Consider the following 19,277-nt stretch of genomic DNA (forward strand, 5'->3'; position numbering starts at 1 on the left):
ACCGTCACGAGCAGCGCCAACACCACGCCGCCGCGCCGCAGCGCCGCCTCGCCCTGGGACAGCGAGGCACCCCGAGCCAGCCACGCCGGCCCGCGCCAAGGCCACTGGGAGGGGGAACGAGGAGGCCTCGCCGCCGCCGGCGCCGGCCAGGCTTCGCCCGGTCGCGCCCCCTAGCGGCGGCGAGGGACGAGGAGGGGGCGGAGAAGGGAGCTGGCGGCGGCGCGGTAGGGTTCCTCCCGTCGCCTCGCGGGGGGCGAGCGGGAGGGAGGGGAAAGATTCTCTCTTCAGCAAGCCAGTTGAAGATTTAACCTAAGTGGTTAAAATTATTCGCAAAAAAAAACCCTAAGTGGTTAGAAGTTGTCTTACATCCTTTAGAAGAGCTAATATCATCAATGGGCTCAAACCCCTCAAGACATTGGCAGGCTGGGATAATCTGAGTGTAGTCACAATAACTGAACGGGCCACACAAGGCATAGAGGTCGCATGCAGCAGTGGGGTGTTCACCAATTAGTGCCCATGAAGATGACTGATTGTTCCAGCTTAGAAATTGGGACTTGCCACTGTAGTCAAGTGTGATGCGTGTGAATGGCGAGTTCTCAGAGATTGTGAACATGATGTAGTACTCACCTCTAGAGTTGATGTTCGCTTCATACAATACAGATCCGGTGTTGCTCAGGTATGTCCCCCCGTAAATCACCGAAGCTTCATTCAACACAGTGGTGCGGCAGTATGGCTTGGTCCCATGCCAAATGATGAGCTGAGGGGTTGGCGAGCTGGGGTCGCTACTTAAGGAGAAGTTCCCGGAGGACGGGTCATGCGGTCCCTTCCAAGCAATGAACCGCCCGACAACTTGTGCCTTGTAGCTTGCCAAAAATCTCATTGTTGGAAGCATTGTGTCGGTCGGGTGATCAAAGCTCTGCCATATGTCCGCACCATTCGGCGACCGGAGAACAAAGTTCCCCGAGTTGAGTAGCACTGCATGAGCTCTGGAAACTCTAGCGGGTATATTGCTTGCTGTCATCCATATATTGCGGCCACTGGAGTCAGATAATACCAATGATGAATTGCTGGTGACGGTAAGCGTCCCGGACGAAGGGTTGGTGATTGGGTTGTCTCGATTGGCGACCCACACAACAGTCCGTGGTCCGGGGAGGCTATGGTACCATATGCCAAGGTAAAAGCTCCTGTTGGAGGTCGTCGGGGAGAAGAAGCCAAGAGCGAAATCTCCGGTTTCGGAGATGAGAGTGTGGCCGTGGGTGAGTGGCTTTGCTTGTGTGAGTTGATCATCAGATTTGCAGAATGAACTCAAGAATAGGAGGAAGAAGATGGGGATGTAGCGCATAGCCATTAGGCTGCCTCCTTCATCTCTGCTTGTGCCGAGGGTGAAAATGTGTCATAGATATAGATGCAAGATGTCAAACTGTGGAGTTAATGGGACAAGTGATATGGATAAAAGACATCAAGGTCGGCATAGACCATAGCACAGATGGCCGGCCAGTAGACGACCGGCCGGAGAGCAGAATCCAAGTCTCACACGACGGTGCTGCACGCGCAAAGAAAATTCGTCACTACGGGTTCAGTTTGGAGTCTGGAGTGAGAGGGCGACAGGAGAAACCTCACATCATGTCATGTGGTGGGTATGCTTGCTGCCGCATTTCTAGTGGAGGAAGGTAAGCTGGTCGTCGTGTACGCGGCGTGTGGTGTCTTCTTCACTCTGCTCTCCGACGATCTATCTGGTCTCCCATCATGGCCTCGGCCACAAAAAAGTCATGAGCTTGACCCACACTGGAACAGCGACGTCTGTGGTAATGCCGTGTGTTGTTTGACATTGGCATCTCTTGGGCTGCTTCCCTGGGTTTTGTATTCTAGCCTTGATCAGTAGCTGCCCGTATGAGCCAGATTCCCCTTGGGGTTTTACGACATTTTGATGAGCTGACGGTGCGCTATGCTACATACGTATAGTAAATTGAGGAACTAATGGTATGAAAGAACAATTTTTGTTGCAATGTTTTTCCAAACATGTGGCTCCCGTAGAAGTAGTAGAATAAAATTGGCCAAGGTGAGAACTTTACTGAGAACTATACCCATAGTAAGCGATCTCGTTTTCGGTAAACAATAATGTTGGGTCATCTACTAGCTCCTAGGTGGCTGTTCTATATACCACTGATCAACTCTCGAATTTCTGAATTAACACCACTCGCGGTCTTCTAGATTAAACTTGATCTTCAATGAACGATGCTATAAGTATGGCACTTTGCATCGGATTTCTGTATGACGCTGAAGATCAAACCATTCCACACCTAGCAGAAAAATGCAGCACGCTGCTGTATTCCTCGTCGTACCAAGGCCAGACAAGAAGCATCGTATTTGTAGTAATTTCAATCTTGAATCTTGGTGGAGATAAAGAAGTCCACTTGTTACGGAATTGGATAAACTGACCTCGAATGAAGAGTAAAATCAGAAAAAAATGAAAACAAATTCCAAAAATAAAAATTTAGCAATATTTGACAAATGTTTCAATGTTTGCAAAATTTCATTGTAAACTGACATTCGTGTAAGTCGTGGCAAAAATAACAAAATTGATGCTCCAAAAAACTATTTTTAGAGTGCTGATTTTGTTTCTTTTGCCACGACCTCCACGAATGTAATTTCGTGATGACAATTTGCAAGCATTGAAAACATTTGTCAAATGTTGCCGCAAAAAACCGAGAATTTTTTTCATTTTTTTTCCGATTTTACTGTTCACCCGAGCTCATATGAGCTCGAGCTGAGAAGGGCACTTTCAGCTTTCGACTTTTGACTTGTTGCCCCTTAATTTATATTGAAGGGTGTGGGCCTTTCAAGCATTGATTGCCTTGTAGCATCTTCAAATATGAATAGGTACACCACTAGTCATCAGTCATATCTTCTTTTTTTGTGGGGCATCATTATTCATATCCTTTGGTTAATAAAAAAGTTGTAATATGTATCAGAAGCTTGGGCATGCAAAAAGGAATGCAAAAGTTTTCTCTTCCAGGAAGATGCACAGGCACATCATGAGTCCATTAAGTGCCCATTGCCTCTTTCACTGGCTCTAGAAATGGGCAAGTAGAATCAAACAGAAAATTTTCTTCTGGCTAGCTTTGTATGATGAGTGAACACAAGGGTTTACTTCAAAGAAAATCCTTTAACATGGATTCATAGGACTGTGTGTTGTGCAATGAAAACACCGAGGATAACATCCATCATCTGCTTTGAGACTGTACATTTGCACAAGACTATTGTCACTCAATTTCTCCAAATAGGCACAGAGCAATTTCACTATTTGATGAAATGTTGCTTGTACATCAGACCTTCCCAAAGTAAATTGCCTTAGATATCATCATCCTGGGCTGCTCGAACATTTGGATGCAGAGAAATGGAAGAATTTTCAAAAATGAAATGCCAGGTGGTTTTTTCTTGGAAGCATATGCTCAAACAAGATCTTCTATTGGTCAAGCAAGCATAGGGCAAAGGTAAAGAAACTAGATACTCTCAATCAGTGGATTGCTCCCTTGATTTGTTTAGCCTCTTTTTATTATCTTGTTTTCATGTTAGAGAAAACTAGAGTTGGTTAGATGCAGATCTTCATATGCTTGAATGTATATTTGTATTTGTACATATTTCAATTTAATGGAAAAAATACACTGTAGAACTATTGTTCTACGCTCTCAGGGTAAAAAAAAAACATTGCTTTAACAGACCAATCTCCTTTCTCTTATAATGTAGAAGTACATTACTTACAAAAAAGGTAATGTTTTACTCCCTCCGTTTCTTTTAGTCTACATATAAAATTTGGTCAAAGTCAAACTTTGTAAAGTTTGACTAATTTTATAAAAAAAAATATCAACAATCACAGTATGAAATCAATATTTTTAGATGCATCATGGAATGAATTTTCATACCATGTAACTTTAATATTGTATATGTTGATTTTTTATATATAAGTTTGTTCAAACTTTGTGTAGTTTGACTTTGACCAAATCTTATATGCATACTAAAAAAACGGAGGGAATACATATTAAATTGTGGAGCATTAATATCTTCCCTACCGCCCTTCCAACACTGTGAGGCTCATGCTATTCATAGAGCTGGTGGTATTTTCTCCTATTTCTTTTGCTTCAGAGTTCCTTTGTGCAAAATACACAGGTTGTCTTGGAGTTGAGAGTGGCGTGGCTTCGTTCTCCAACATGAACACAACCTTTGACATGAGTGGCCTATTGTTTGGATTGTCTTGCACACATAAGAGTCCTATATGAATACACCGTAGAACTTCAGTTGGTGAACAATTATCAACAATGGAAGAGTCCACCATATCCATTGGCTTTCCATCATTCCATAAGTTCCATCCCTGAACCAATTGAACCAAACTCTTATAAAATTACTAATTTCATTTGGAGTCTGGGCAAAATTAGAATTAATCATACTTACATAAGCTAATAGGTTTGGAAAGTCTGAGAGGTGGGGTAAGCTAATCTTCAAACCACTTATGATCTCCAAGAGTAGGACACCAAAGCTATAGGTATCGGACTTGACAGAGAAGGCGAAGGCGCCGTCCATTGCATATTCAGGAGACATGTAACCGCTGCATCACAAATGATCAATAATTTGAGTAACATATAATTTTAACTAAATAGATGTCTTGCACGAATTACTCACTAAGTCCCAACAACTCGGTTAGTGTTTGCTTCTTGTTGGTTGCGACCAAAGATTCTTGCCATACCAAAATCAGATATCTTTGGGCTCATATCCACATCTAACAAGATGTTGCTTGATTTGAGATCTCTATGAATTATAGTCAACCTTGAATCTTGGTGGAGATAAAGAAGTCCTCTGGCTACTCCTTTGATTATTTGAGACCTTGTTGGCCAGTCAAGAACATACTTACTTGCATCATCTAGCAAAAACAATATGCAACATTGTTATAATTATGCAGTCAAGCTCCTTCAAATAGCGTGCTAGCTTTTATGAAAATGTAAATTTGAACATACCAAAAATGAAGATATCCAAGCTTTTGTTTGGTAAGTATTCGTAAATCAGAAGCCTTTCATCTCCATGAATGCAATAACCAAGAAGTCTAACAAGGTTTCTGTGCTGCAACTTGGCAATTAGAACAACTTCATTTCTGAATTCTTCTACTCCTTGTCCTGAGCTCTTACTGAGCCTTTTGATAGCAACTTCTGTATCATCTTCTAGCATTCCCTGTGGAATTTCTTATCATTCTTAAGCTGGAGAATACAGTGTTGTCACCTTCATCAGACATTGTACTCGGTAAGATTATTTTGTTACCTTGTAAACCTTCCCAAAGACTCCTTGTCCGAGCATGTTCTCCTTAGAGAAATCGTTTGTTGCGGTAACAATGTCTCTGAAGCTAACAAATGGAAGTTCTATATTTTCATCACCCAGAATAGTCTTTGCCTGGATATCCTTTTTACGGCGCATGCCTAACAGAAAGAATTGCAATATTGTTTGTTAGTAGCCCTCAGAAGTGCTATGGTAATAATGCATCCTGAGTTCTGAAGCGGCCGTGATTCTACCTCTGAACTTGCATATCCAAACAAGGAATATGCACATCAGTACAAGCAGACATGCCATAACAGGCAGTAAAATCTTTAGCATACTCCCCCTCTTTTTATTAGCTGCACAAATAAATTCACGAAGAAAATTACTGCATTAACAGTTACATATATGATATATGACGATATTTGACCAATTGTTAATTGTTGTTGGGACCCATAGAAATTGGCATAGTTGCACTGCAGCTGCACGTACGTACCTGCTAGTTCAGACTTTGCCAGCCTCACGTAGAGCTCCTGCCCTTTGTCGACATACCGGACATCGACGATGTCACCGAACCAGATGACGCAGCCGCTGCCTCCACCACCTCCTCTGATGTCCGCGGCGGCGAAGGCAACGCACGAGCAGTTGGCCAGGCACCTCGCCCTGCACTCCTCCAGCGTCGCGCTGGCGTCCACCGTCGCGTTGTCCGTGTCGGGGAGCTTCACGCCGGACACCACCGCAAACCCGTCCGTGGTGGCGCCCCCGTCGCGGCACTCCAGCGGCGCCTTCCTCTGGCAACCGGCCGACGCCTCCCTCATGGACCACTGCGCGGGGGACACGGGGACGAGCCCCACCAAGCAGCCGCAGAAGAGCGTGGACGCCGTGTTCACGTTGCACAGCCCGAAGGCCCCGCACTTGGCGTAGTCGTCGCACACGTCCCACACGGGCCACACCCGGCGATCGGCGTCCCACACCAGCCGCTGGATCACGCCGGCCTCGCTCAGCACGAGCCGCGAGAAGGGCGCGGCCGCCGTGCCGTTGAACACGTAGGCCACCTCGTCGGGCCGGACCACCATCTGGTTGGTGAGCATGTCGGAGTAGGACGCCATCTCCGGGACGCCGCTGAACCACAGCCCGTTCCACGGCCCCGTGCGGTACTTCTTGGCGCCGCCGCGCCACGACACGCAGTCCGGGAGCCCCCGGGTGTCCATGGCGCGACGGCAATCGCCCGTCGCCGGGTCGTCGGGGGATCGCCACGACGTGAGGGACCACTCGACGCCGGTCTGCGGGTTCCTGCCGAACCTCATGCCCGCGATCAGGGTGTTGGACGGGTGGTCGAACGACTGCCAGAGGACGGCGCCGCTGCTCTCGTCGCGCACCACCAGGTTGCCGGACTCAAGCAGCTGGGCCACCGCCGCGGAAGGAGTGTCGCCGTCGGTCGTGTTCGAGGACCACGCGGCCCGACTGGATCCATCGAGAAGGTGAAGGATGCCCGCGCCGTCGATCACCAGCACGTCGGCGGTGTCGTTGAGCGGGTTGTCGCGGTTGGCCACCCAGACCACGGCTTCGCGCATGGACGCGGAGAACCATATCCCGAGGTACCTCCGGCTCGGCGCGCCCGGGGAGAAGAACCCCAGTGTGAAGGAGCCACCGGCCGAGACGAGCGTCTGGCCGTCGGTGATGTTGCGGCGGCCATGGTTCAGAGTGTCCGGAGATGAAACGCCCGAGCCCACGCAGGTTCCGGTTGAAAGGCAGAGCACGGCGACGAGCATGACACGACGAAGGTTGAGGGACATGGTTGTGGTTCGCGGCCTCACGCAACACTTCTTCCTGCCTTCCTGGTACGAAACAAAGGAGATGCGCGTGTGTGATAGCTGCTTTATGTTTCATCGCCGGGCTGTCCGTTCTACAGGATCCCGGTGATGTATCAACCATGTATGTCCAGTCTCTGTTGCGAATACTAACCCGTGGCCATTTGAGTGCGCGATCGCTTGGCAGGCGACGTACATGTAGGGGAATAGCTAGTCCACGGCCGACGGATCGACTTGGTCCAAGAACAAGTATACTTGCACATGACGGCACAGAGAAGACTACCCAAGCCATGGACCGTACGTGACTGCTAGTTTATCAAGGAAAGTTACGTGACTCGTATCCACCGGCAAGGCCCTTTTCCGAGGCTTTAATGGCGCCCTTGACTCCTTGATCCCAGGAAATGGAAATTGTACAGAAATACTTGTCCAGTTGGTCTCGTCTCCATTGGTTACTCGACTTTTTTTTTAACTTTCAATTTATTGTAGCGACTCGACCTCAAACGGTAAGTCTCTGTGCATCAGTATCATCCCAAAATCGGTAATCCTGACACGCACAGTACTTGAGAAATTATAACAAAGTTTTAATCACACACTTATTACACCGAGTCTTTATAAAGAGTATGATTACACAAAAATATCATGGCTGAAGGCTATCTAAACTAGATAACTATGGAAGCTTCGTAGGGAAATGAGTCCATCAACTCCAACGGCATAGCTGAGTGCAAACAACGACCTATCGCACCTTAATCGCCGTCTGAGTAGTCTGCAACATGAGACGTTGCAGCCATGTAGGTCAGCACATTGAATATGTTGGCAGAGTTATACTGTATAACAATGAAATGCAAGAACTATACATATATGCAATATTTGGCTGGTGGAGGCTGTAAATTTATGGTTTTTGCATAAAGCTAGTTTTTTCCTACAAGAAAGGAATAAATTTATTTAACTACTCCCAAGTTGCCCAATATTTGAGAAGGTAACCCCAACTCAAATCCCAATTAAAAATATCATGCTTAACCCAATTCAAATTAATTAAAGTAACAGTTGAGATCACATCAATAGATTTAAATACTAGATACTCAAGATGTCCATAACCGGGAACACGGCTAACCATGATTAGTTCATACACTCTGCAGAGGTTTGCGCATTTTCCCCCACAAGACTCGACCGCATCCATGATCGGATGATCGAGACATAGTCTTTCTGAAGCATTAACCCTCTACTCCAGGCGGACCGGTACATCTACTTTCCGCTACATCTGCTAGTACACCTCTTCAAGAGCTCACACAACTTACTCAACTATGCCAGAGCCCATAATGGCTTGTGGCTGCACACGAAAGTTTCTAGCATGAATAATTTTATGATCCCTTTGAGTCTGGGTGGCAAACCGTAGGAAAAATCACACGGGTACTTCGGGATTTCTCAAAACAGGCAAGACTGGGTTCCCCAGTTGCCTCAACCAATCCACCGAGATGTATATTAAAGTTGCCACCTTAATGTTATCCATGATTAAATAACTCTCAAACTTTCATGTGTGTATCACGATCCAATCCCCGCCTACGAGCATGGCTAAGCAATAATAAGTATAACGTATATTCCCGGGATGATCAAAAGGTATTAGGTTCCTACCTCAAATACTACAACCAAACCACAGGTTCCCAATCCTACTCATGCAATTGTTTGAGGAGCAATACTAATGCATAGTAAAAGAACTGGGTATAAAAGAGTATGATCAAAGCGTAACTTGCCTTGCTGACGATCTGCAAACTCTAAGGATTCGTAGTAACAAGCTTCGCACTCCGCATAATCTAGCATAGACAAGCAGTAGCATACATAAGCAATCACTCAAACGAAGCAACGAGAAAACTGAGAAAAGATCCAAATCAAACACGAAACAAGCAAATGACTTAAACTAACAAAAGTCATACCTAACAACAATATTATCAGGTGGATTAGATCTTAACAGTAGGTACAAGTGATTAGCTATGATTTGCAAAAAGATTCAACTCAAACGGAATAACGAAACTCAAAAACCGAGCGAAACAAGATCGTTTACTAATCTGAACTAAACTCAATTTTTACAGTACCAAAATGATGTTCAAGTTGGTTAACTGGAAAGAACAGAAGATACGAAAATTTAGGCGCTGGTTTTAACTAATTTGGAAAACAAGTAAAAAGTTACACTAGTTTAAAGATCAGGGGCTAAATCGCGATAAAACTATACTTGTGGACACTAGTTTAAAGATCAGGGACACTGGTGGCGGGGCGGCAATGGCGTGATGAGGAGGAGGCGGCGGCCTCGGGGCGGCTTATAAAGCCCCCCCCCCAAGGTCTCCGACTTGGAGAGGGGGTTGGCGAGGCGGCGGCGGGTCGGACTCCTTTGGGAGTCCGGCAACTCCACGGCGAGCGACGCGGGCAAGGCGGCGGCGCGGCTGGGCTTGGCCCGGCTCGGCTCGGGCCGGCCCACACCTTTTTTTTAAACAATTCTCGTGAGAGGAAAAATCCTAAATAAATAAAAAAAATCTAAAAATTTCAGAAACAATTTTCGCCGTCCAAACCTAATATTTAGGAGAAGATGAACATTTTTCTGGACTAAGATGCAATTTTCAAAAATGCAATATTTTTCTAATTCAAATAAAATAGCAAATAAAATACCAATAAAAACATAATTTGATTTTAAAATTCTTTCTGCAATATTTCTCTTAGGTTGAAGAAGTCATATTATCTTATCTCATATATTTTCAATATTGGAAAGAAAAATAATAAAATCAAATTGATCCTTTCTTCAAATTTGAAATAAATCCAAATATGAATTTTGTGAAACCTTCAACATCAACCTCAACTGCTGCTGGAGAAGCAACTCCAACCTTCTGAACATGTGGCCCATTTGGAACAAGATTCTCCTCAGTTACAACATTTTCTTCAGCAGCAGCCTCAACTGTTGCTGGGCCTACAACAGGAAGTGCATGTTGCAGATCCTCTTGAACAACCAAATGAGCCCCCACAACTCCCTGCTGCTGAATATCAGCCATGTTGGCATTGTCTTGCATAATATCATCCTCTTCCCCTTCTGCTTGATAAGCAATTAGAATGTTCTGCAAGCCATGCCCATAGGATTAATTTGTGCACCTTGATTGACTTCCTCACTGGCAGTGTGAGTGTTAGACCAGATACCATCTGACAATGAAACAGTAGTGGTGATGCTGCTATTTGGAGCACCATCCTCTTGTAAAACAGGCAGTTCCACTTGCTGTTGATGTGGTTGTGGTTGTGGAACATTTGCCTGAGGAAATGCCCAATGGCCTTGCTCTTCTTGCTCTTCCCAATCTTCCCAATCATCATTCTGTGCTGGCTCATTCTGAATTGGAACTGGATGAAAACCTGGGAAGCCATTGGCATGCTGTGGAATAGGGTGTGGGTCCACTCCAGGAGGTGGAATAGGGTCCCCATCAGCAGGGCCCCCTCCCAGCATTTCTTCCAACAAGACCTCAACTGAACTAGTCCAGGATTCCTCCTCAAAACACTCTCCTTCAGACCACCTGATGCTTTTTGGAATATCTATGAGCTCAGTTACTTTGGCCTTGACTAGGATCTTCCCTCTCAAAGCATCTTCCCTCTCCCAACTTATGATTCTACCCCACTTGGCAATGGCAGCTGCAATATCCTCGGTGTTGCAGTAATCAAAAGGAACTCCCACAAACAGTAACCAGTAGGTTCTATTGAAATGAAGTCGACGCCAATTCCTTCCTTCATTATGCTTAGTGAAAGATATGAAAACATCCCCAAATGGGTGAGGGCTTTGCTTGATAAGACGATCTCTGTATCTAACATGCTGGAATTGAACATACGCCTCACCAAATGGACATGGCTGGATTTCTCTGAACCCCACCTCCTCAACACCTTGAAAAAACTCCTCAAGAACTTCTCTGACATTGGAAAAAAATACCTCATTTGGATGCGGCTGGATGGTGGCAATCGCCCAGTCCTTGTGCCTCCTTGGGCGATGCGGCAAGATGGCCCTTGAAACCCCAGTACACCCAGCCACCTCAAAAATTTGAAACCCATGAGGAACGAAAGGAGCTGGGTCTATGGGGATGTTAGCCATGGCCGTCGCCTCCGACGACCGGACCACCAATGCCCTTTCCGCCGATGCTGAAGAAGACGGCGAGCCTGTCAAGACAGAAATAGTGGTGGAGGCAGAGTTGGTAAGAACATAGGAATGCGAGGAGGCAGGCTGCAGTCGCGGTTGGAAATTTGGAAAGAGGTCCTTGACCAGCTCCATAAATGACGAGACCTACCTAATCGGTTGAGCTGGGCCGACACATTTGAACCAGGCCTCCACCTCACCTTCAGCCCAGACCTGCTCGGGTGGGCTCGAAAAAGAGCCAAACTAAATAAAAGGCCATAGCCCAGGCAACTTCGGCGCCATGCAGTTACGTGCAAAGTGCCCTTGACCCCCGCATGCAAAACACACCATGTACGTGCGAGGGGCATCACGTTGAGACATTTGGGGCTGGTTAAGTGACCCATTAAACTCAGAATTAAGAGAGGGTGAATTCAAAGCTTCCCCTTGATTGTCTTTGGATTGAATGGGACCCGATAATCGCTCAAAGACCAATCGGCCGTTTCTGACCACCGAGCTGTAACTCCAGCGATCGCCGGAGTTGTTGGAGACGGCTTTGCCATGCCTACCAACCAAGGTCCACTCATTATCAAGCTCATTGTAAAAAACTAGTTCTTCTCTATGCCAATTCGGCCCACCATAATTCCACAAACTAAACACCACCTCAAAATATTGCTCAACAATTCTACCATTATTGTAGATCCCAAAACCAACGGACTTTGAAGCAACTGAAAACTTGAAAGTTCTATCCCTCAAGTGACGAACCCTAAAGCCTTGAGCATAACCACCAAACATGGCCAGGAGAGAAACACTAAGCCTGTGCACATCAAGCTTGAAGGTGGAGCGGCAGAAAGAAACCACCAAGATGAATTCTTGTTGACAAAAGCTAGGAGAAAACACCACTGGATGCCCGAACTTGGTTCTCATATCTGCTTGAAACTTTCTGCCGCGGTCAAAGTTAAGGGCAAAAGGAGCCATCTTGTGGGGTGGCTGCCGTGGCCAGAGTGCCTGCCGGCGGGAGAGGTGGCCGACGGAACCGGAGTGGCCACCGGCGCAAAATCGCCTTGGAGTCGCCTCATTGTTGGTGTTGGTGTTGTTTTTGTTGTTGTTGTTGGTGGTGGTGGTGTTGTTGGTATTGTTGTTAGTTGGGCATCATTTGGATCAATGTGCACACGGTATCATATTTTCCATCCAAGACTCTTAGGATCTTCTTGATGATGAATCTATCGGTCATCTCTTTACTTCCTAATTAAGCCGGCAATCTCATTTGTGATGAGAGCAAGCCTAGAGTACATTTCAGGGACACCTTCACCATCCTTCATTTTGAACTTGTGAAGTTGACTTTGAAGCACATCCAATTTGGATTCCTTGACGGAGTCAGTACCTTCGTGCATATCAATCAAAGTATCCCAAATTTCCTTTGCATTTTCAAGGCGGCTAATTTTGTTGAATTCTTCGGGGTACAATCCGTTGAAGAGGATATCACAAGCTTGAGCATTGTATTGCAGCATCTTCAACTCTTCCGCGGTAGCTTCACGGTTCGGTTCTCTCCCATCAAAGAATTCACCTTGCAAGCCAATACAAACAATAGCCCAAACAACGGGGTTATGTCCAAGAATATGCATTTTCATCTTATGCTTCGAACTAGCAAAATTAGTACCATCAAAGTAAGGACCTCTACGGTGGTAATTTCCCTCGCTAGATGCCATACTCTCCTAGGTTGTGAAACCAAGGCTATGATCACCAAAAGCTATGGAAATCAAGGCAAATGGAGACCAAAGCTCTGATACCAATTGTAGGATCGAAAGTATGTCTAGAGGGGGTGATTAGACTACTTGACCAATTAAAAATCTAGCCTTTTCCCAATTTTAGTTCTTGGCAGATTTTAGCAACTTAGCACAAGTCAAGCAATCACAATACAAACCAAGCAAGCATGCAATGAGTATATGAGCAGCGGAAAGTAAAGCATGCAACTTGCAAGAAAGTAAAGGGATGGGATTGGAGTGTGCAAACGCAATTGGAGACACGGATGTTTTTGGCGTGGTTCCGATAGGTGCTGCTATCATACATCCATGTTGATGGAGACTTCAACCCACGAAGGGTAACGGTTGCGCGAGTCCACGGAGGGCTCCACCCACGAAGGGTCCATGAAGAAGCAACCTTGTCTATCCCACCATTGCCATCGCCCACGAAGGACTTGCCTCACTCGGGTAGATCTTCACAAAGTAGGTGATCTCCTTGACCTTACAAACTCCTTGATTGAACTCCATAATCTTGTTGGAGGCTCCCAAGTGACACCTAACCAATCTAGGAGACACCACTCTCCAAAAGGTAATAGATCGTGTGTTGATGATGAACTCCTCGCTCTTGTGCTTCAAATGATAGTCTCCCCAACACTCAACTCTCTCTCATAGGATTGGATTTGGTGGAAAGGTGATTTGAGTGGAAAGCAACTTGGGGAAGGCTAGAGATCAAGATTCATATGGTTGGATTGGAATATCTTAGTCTCAACACATGAGTAGGTGGTTCTCTCTCAGAAAATAAGTAGTGGAAGTGTAGGCACTGATAACCCACAAGTATAGGGGATAGTTGTAGCCTCTTTCGATAAGTAAGAGTGTCGAACCCAATGAGGAGCTAAAGGTAGAACAAATACTCTCTCAAGTCCTATCGGCCACTGATACGACTCTACGCACGCTTGACGTTCACTTTACCTAGTACAAGTATGAAACTAGAAGTACTTTGTAGGTGTGAAAGGCTAGGTTTGCAAGACAATAAAGAGCAAGTAAATATAAACTAGGGGTTGTTTAGATAAAGATGCAAATAAAGTAAATATAGAGAGTGTGGAAAAGTGGTGGTAGGAGTTGTGGAATTGCCCCTAAGCAATTGACTACATTACTAGACCGATAGCAGGTTTTATGTGGGAGAGGCATAAGCTAACATACTTTCTCTACTTGGATCGTATGCACTTATGATTGGAACTCTAGCAAGCATCCGCAACTACTAAAGATTCATTAAGGTAAAACCCAACCATAGCATTAAAGCATCAAGTCCCCTTTTATCCCATACGCAACAATCCCGTTACTCGGGTTTGTGTTTCAGTCACTCACGCAACCCACTATAAGCGAATCATGAACGTATTGCAACACCCTACAGGGGAATCCCTCACGCTTGCATGACACGGAGGGCACAATAGGACAGCAACATAACCACAAGCAAATCAAATCAATCATAGCAATTCATCAACCACCAATAGGACAACGAAAATCTACTCAGACATCATAGGATGGCAACACATCATTGGATAATAATATGAAGCATAAAGCACCATGTTCAAGTAGAGGGTACAGCGGGTTGCGGGAGAGTGGACCGCTGGATATAGAAGAGGGAAGGTGATGGGGATGTTGGTGAAGATGACGGCGGTGTTGGTGAAGATCGCGGTGATGATGATGGCCCCCGGCAGCGCTCCGGTGCCACCGGAAGCAAGGGGGAGAGGGGCCCCCTTCTTCTTCTTCTTCTTCCTTGAACTCCTGCCTAGATGGGAGAAGGGTTTCCCCTCTGGTCCTTGGCTCCCATGGCTTGGGAGGGGCGAGAGCCCCTCCGAGATTGGATCTATCTCTCTGTTTCTACGTTCTCTGTTTCTACCCCTTCACCGTTTCCTTTATATCTGGAGATCCATAACTCCGATTGGGGTGAATCTTTCGCCTAGATATTTCTCATAAAACTAGCTTTCTTGCGCCAAAAGAAGAGCGTCAACCACCTTACGGGTGGACCACGAGGGTCAGGGGCACGCCCGCGCCCCCCTACCTCGTGACCACCCCGGACACCGTTTCGCGTTGATTTCACTTCCCAAAAATCATAAATATTCCAAAAAAAATCTCTATACGTTTTTATCCCGTTTGGACTCCGTTTGATATTGGGTTTCTGCGAAACAAAAAAATGCAACAGACAGGAACTGGCACTGGGCACTGGATCAATATGTTAGTCCCAAAAATAATATAAAAAGTTGCCAAAAGTATATGAAAGTTGAATAATATTGGCATGGAACAATCAAAAATTATAAATACGACGGAGACGTATCAGCATCCCCAAGCTTAATTCCTGCTCGTCCTCGAGTAGGTAAATGATAAAAAAGATAATTTTGATGTGGAATGCTACCTAGCATAATCTTGATCATATGTCTAATCATGACATAAATATTAAGATACGAGTGATTCAAAGCAATAGTCTATCATTTGACATAAAAAACGATTATACTTCGAGCGTACCAATAAAGCAATCATGTCTTTTCAAAACAACACGGCCAAAGAAAGTTATCCCTACAAAATCATATAGTCTGGCTGTTGCTCTATCTTCATCACACAAAGTATTTAATCATGCACAACCCTGATGACAAGCCAAGCAATTGTTTCATACTTTAATAATCTCAAACTTTTTCAACTTTCACGCAATACATGAGCGTGAGCCATGGACATAGCACTATAGGTGGAATAGAATATGATGGTGGGGGTTATGTTGAGAAGAAAAAAAAGGAGAAGAAAGTCTCACATCAACTAGGCGTATCAACGGGCTATGGAGATGCCCATCAATAGATATCAATGTGAGTGAGTAGGGATTGCCATGCAACGGATGCACTAGAGCTATAAGTGTATGAAAGCTCAAACTGAAAACTAAGTGGGTGTGCATCCAACTTGCTTGCTCATGAAGACCTCGGGCATTTGAGGAAGCCCATCATCGGAATATACAAGCCAAGTTCTATAATGAAAATTCCCGCTAGTATATGAAAGTGAAAGCATAGGAGACTCTCTCTATGAAGAACATGGTGCTACTCTGAAGCACAAGTGTGGTAAAAGGATAGTAACATTGCCCCTTCTCTCTTTTTCTCTCATTTTTTTCTTTTCTTTTATTTTTATTTTTGGTGGGCTTCTTTGGCCTCTTTTATTTTTCAGAAAGTCCGGAGTCTGATCCCGACTTGTGGGGGAATCATAGTCTCCTTCATCCTTTCCTCACTGGGGCAATGCTCTAATAATGATGATCATCACACTTTTATTTACTTACAACTCAATATCTAGAACAAAGATATGACTCTATATGAATGCTTCCGGCGGTGTACCGAGATGTGCAATGATCTAGCGTAGCAATGACATAAAAAACGGACAAGCCATGAAAACATCATGCTAGCTATCTTACGATCATGCAAAGCAATATGACAATGAATGCTCAAGTCATGAATATGATGATGATGGAAGTTGCATGGCAATATATCTCGGAATGGCTATGGAGATGCCATGATAGGTAGGTATAGTGGCTGTTTTGAGGAAGATATAAGGAGGCTTATGTGTGATAGAGCGTATCATATCACGGGGTTTGGATGCACCGGCGAAGTTTGCACCAACTCTCGAGGTGAGAAAGGGCAATGCACGGTACCGAAGAGGCTAGCAATGATGGAAGGGTGAGAGTGCGTATAATCCATGGACTCAACATTAGTCATAAAGAACTCATATACTTATTGCAAAAATCTACAAGCCATTGAAAACAAAGTACTATGCGCATGCTCCTAGGGGGATAGATTGGTAGGAAAAGACCATCGCTCGTCCCCGACCGCCACTCATAAGGAAGACAATCAATAAATAAAATTATGCTCCAACTTCATCACAAAGCGGTTCACCATACGTGCATGCTACGGGAATCACAAACCTCAACACAAGTGTCTCTACAATCCACAACCACCCACTAGCATGACTCTGATATCACCACCTTTATATCGCAAAACTATTGCAAGGAATCAAACATATCATATTCAGCGATCTACAAGTTTATGTAGGATTTTATGACTAACCATGTGAATGACCAATTCCTGCCATCTCTCTAAATAGATATAAGTGAAGCAAGAGAGTTTAAATTCTTTCTACAAAATATATGCCCACGATCTAACAAATATAAGTGAAGCAAAAGAGCATTCTACAAATGGTGGTTGTCTATGTAAAGAGAAACAGACAATCCAAACTTCAAATGATATAAGTGAAGCACATGAAGCATTCTATAAAGCCATACTCAAAAGATATAAGTGAAGTGCATAGAGAATTCTAAAAATCGACCAAGGACCATCTCATACCAGCATGGTGCATAAAATAAAAATAAAAACCTAATTGCAAAAGACGCTCCAAGACTTGCACATAATGCATGAACGAAACGAATCCGAAAACGTACCGATACTTATTGAAGAAAGAGGAGATGCCTCCCCAGCATCCCCAAGCTTAGACGCTTGAGTCTCCTTGAATGTTTACTTGGGGTGCCTCGGGCATCCCCAAGCTTGAGCTCTTGCCTCTCTTCCTTCTTCTCACATTGAAACATCCTCGATTAGACACTACATCCACACAAAACTTCAACAGAAAACTCGGTAAGATCCGTTAGTATAATAAAGCAAATCACCACTCTAAGTACTGTTGCGAACCAATTCATATTTTGTTTTTGCATTGTGTCTACTGTAATACAGCTTTTCCATGGCTTAATCCACTGATATAAATTGATAGATTCATCAAAACAAGCAAACTATGCATCAAAAACAGAATCTGTCAAAAACAGAATAGTCTGTAGCAATCTGAATATTCACCATACTTCTGGTACCACAAAAATTCTACCCAAATTAGGAAAAATAAAAAAGTTGTACATCAAGACAATGAAAAAGGAATCAGAACCAATTGAAGTTCCAGATAAAAATGTAAAATCGCGCACTACAGCCAAAGTTTCTGTCCTGCACCGTACAAACCAACAAGCATTGTAAACATCCTAAAGGCAAACCTTGGCACATTATTTTTATAATACAATGGAATTGTACAAGGGGATAATTATTTTTGTTGAAAAGTTTCTGTAATCGAGATTCACAAAGTTTCCGTGAGCATGAATAAAGTTCAAGGCTAGCTCCAACTTCAACAATGCTTGTCTTTCTCACTTTCACTTTCCTTTTTGAAAAGTTTTTAGGTACCCCTCTTTATTTTTTTGTTTTTAAACTATATGAAAGCACTCAATAGAAATAAATGACTCTCTAAAACTTTCGGGTTGTCTCCCTGGCAGCGCTTTCTTTAAAGCCATTAAGCTAGGCATTTAGTGCTTAAGTAATGAATCCACCCGGATCCCAAGGTATATCAAAGCCAATTTTAATTAACAATGATTTGTAATTTAGTAATGAGCACAAAGTAACATAAATCATGTAATGACGAAGTCTAACTCTCTTCCTATGCATCGGCATGTCATAAAAGAACAATTCATGCACACCAAGTAAAGGCCAATGCATAGTATAAGCAGTTTCTTGCAATTCTATCGTGTTGGAAACATAAAGAGGCGGAGATAGAGTTCCTCTCTCATAATAATTGCAAGTAGGAGCAACAAGCACATGCATATTATATTTATCAAAATCATCATGTGCAACGGTAAAAGGCAACCCATCAATATAATCCTTAATAAGTGCAAACTTCTCCGATATAGTATAATCGGGAGAATTCAAAAAGATAATAGGACTATCATGCGTGGGTGCAATAGTGACAATTTCATGTTTAACATAAGGAAATATAGCAAGTTCATCTTCATAAGCATCATTCATATTGGCATCTTGTCCACAAGCATAGCAAGCATCATCAAAAAGGGATATTTCAAAAGAATCATAGGGATCATAACAGTCATCATAGCAATCATCCTTCGGTAAGCACGAAGCAGAATTAAATAATGTATGAGTTGGAGGGTTACTCTCATTAGAAGGTGGGCACGGGTGATCAATCCGCTCTTCCTCCTTTTGTTATTCGCTCTCCTCATCATCTTTTTCATCCAATGAGCTCACAGTTTCATCAATTTCTTCTTCCATAGCTTCCTGTAAAATATTAGTCCCTTCTTGGATGGCGTTGACTTTCTTCATAAAAGCATTAATATAGTAATTGTATTCATAATTTTCATAGCAATATCCAAGTATAGCAAGATTTTCAGGCCTATAACCATCATCATCAAAAGCTTCATACTTTTCAAACAAAGCTTCAATATCATAGGCAGCCTTAAAA

The 19,277-nt window shown here is 44.1% G+C and overlaps 2 protein-coding genes across 2 annotated transcripts in view; both read right to left on the reverse strand.

The window, feature by feature from the left end:
- The window catches only part of LOC119365859 (G-type lectin S-receptor-like serine/threonine-protein kinase B120), a 5,635-nt gene extending 4,278 nt beyond the window's left edge, over positions 1-1,357 (reverse strand). Inside the window, exon 1 of the mRNA XM_037631501.1 lies at positions 388-1,357. Within this exon, the coding sequence (XP_037487398.1) occupies positions 388-1,348 (961 nt within the window). The 5' untranslated portion in view covers positions 1,349-1,357. The remainder of the gene's footprint in view (positions 1-387) is intronic.
- A 2,364-nt stretch (positions 1,358-3,721) lies between these two features.
- Positions 3,722-7,194, reverse strand: LOC119365860 (receptor-like serine/threonine-protein kinase SD1-8). Its single transcript, XM_037631502.1, has 7 exons — positions 5,795-7,194; positions 5,556-5,657; positions 5,308-5,462; positions 5,010-5,220; positions 4,678-4,915; positions 4,450-4,603; positions 3,722-4,369 (listed from the first exon to the last, which is right to left on the reverse strand). Exons 1-7 carry the CDS (start codon positions 7,092-7,094, stop codon positions 4,067-4,069), a joined length of 2,463 nt encoding a protein of 820 aa, XP_037487399.1. The 5' UTR covers positions 7,095-7,194; the 3' UTR covers positions 3,722-4,066.
- Between the last annotated feature and the right edge of the window lie 12,083 nt (positions 7,195-19,277).

This window comes from Triticum dicoccoides, chromosome 2B (genome assembly GCF_002162155.2).
Source record: "Triticum dicoccoides isolate Atlit2015 ecotype Zavitan chromosome 2B, WEW_v2.0, whole genome shotgun sequence".
NCBI classification, from domain to species: domain Eukaryota; kingdom Viridiplantae; phylum Streptophyta; class Magnoliopsida; order Poales; family Poaceae; genus Triticum; species Triticum dicoccoides.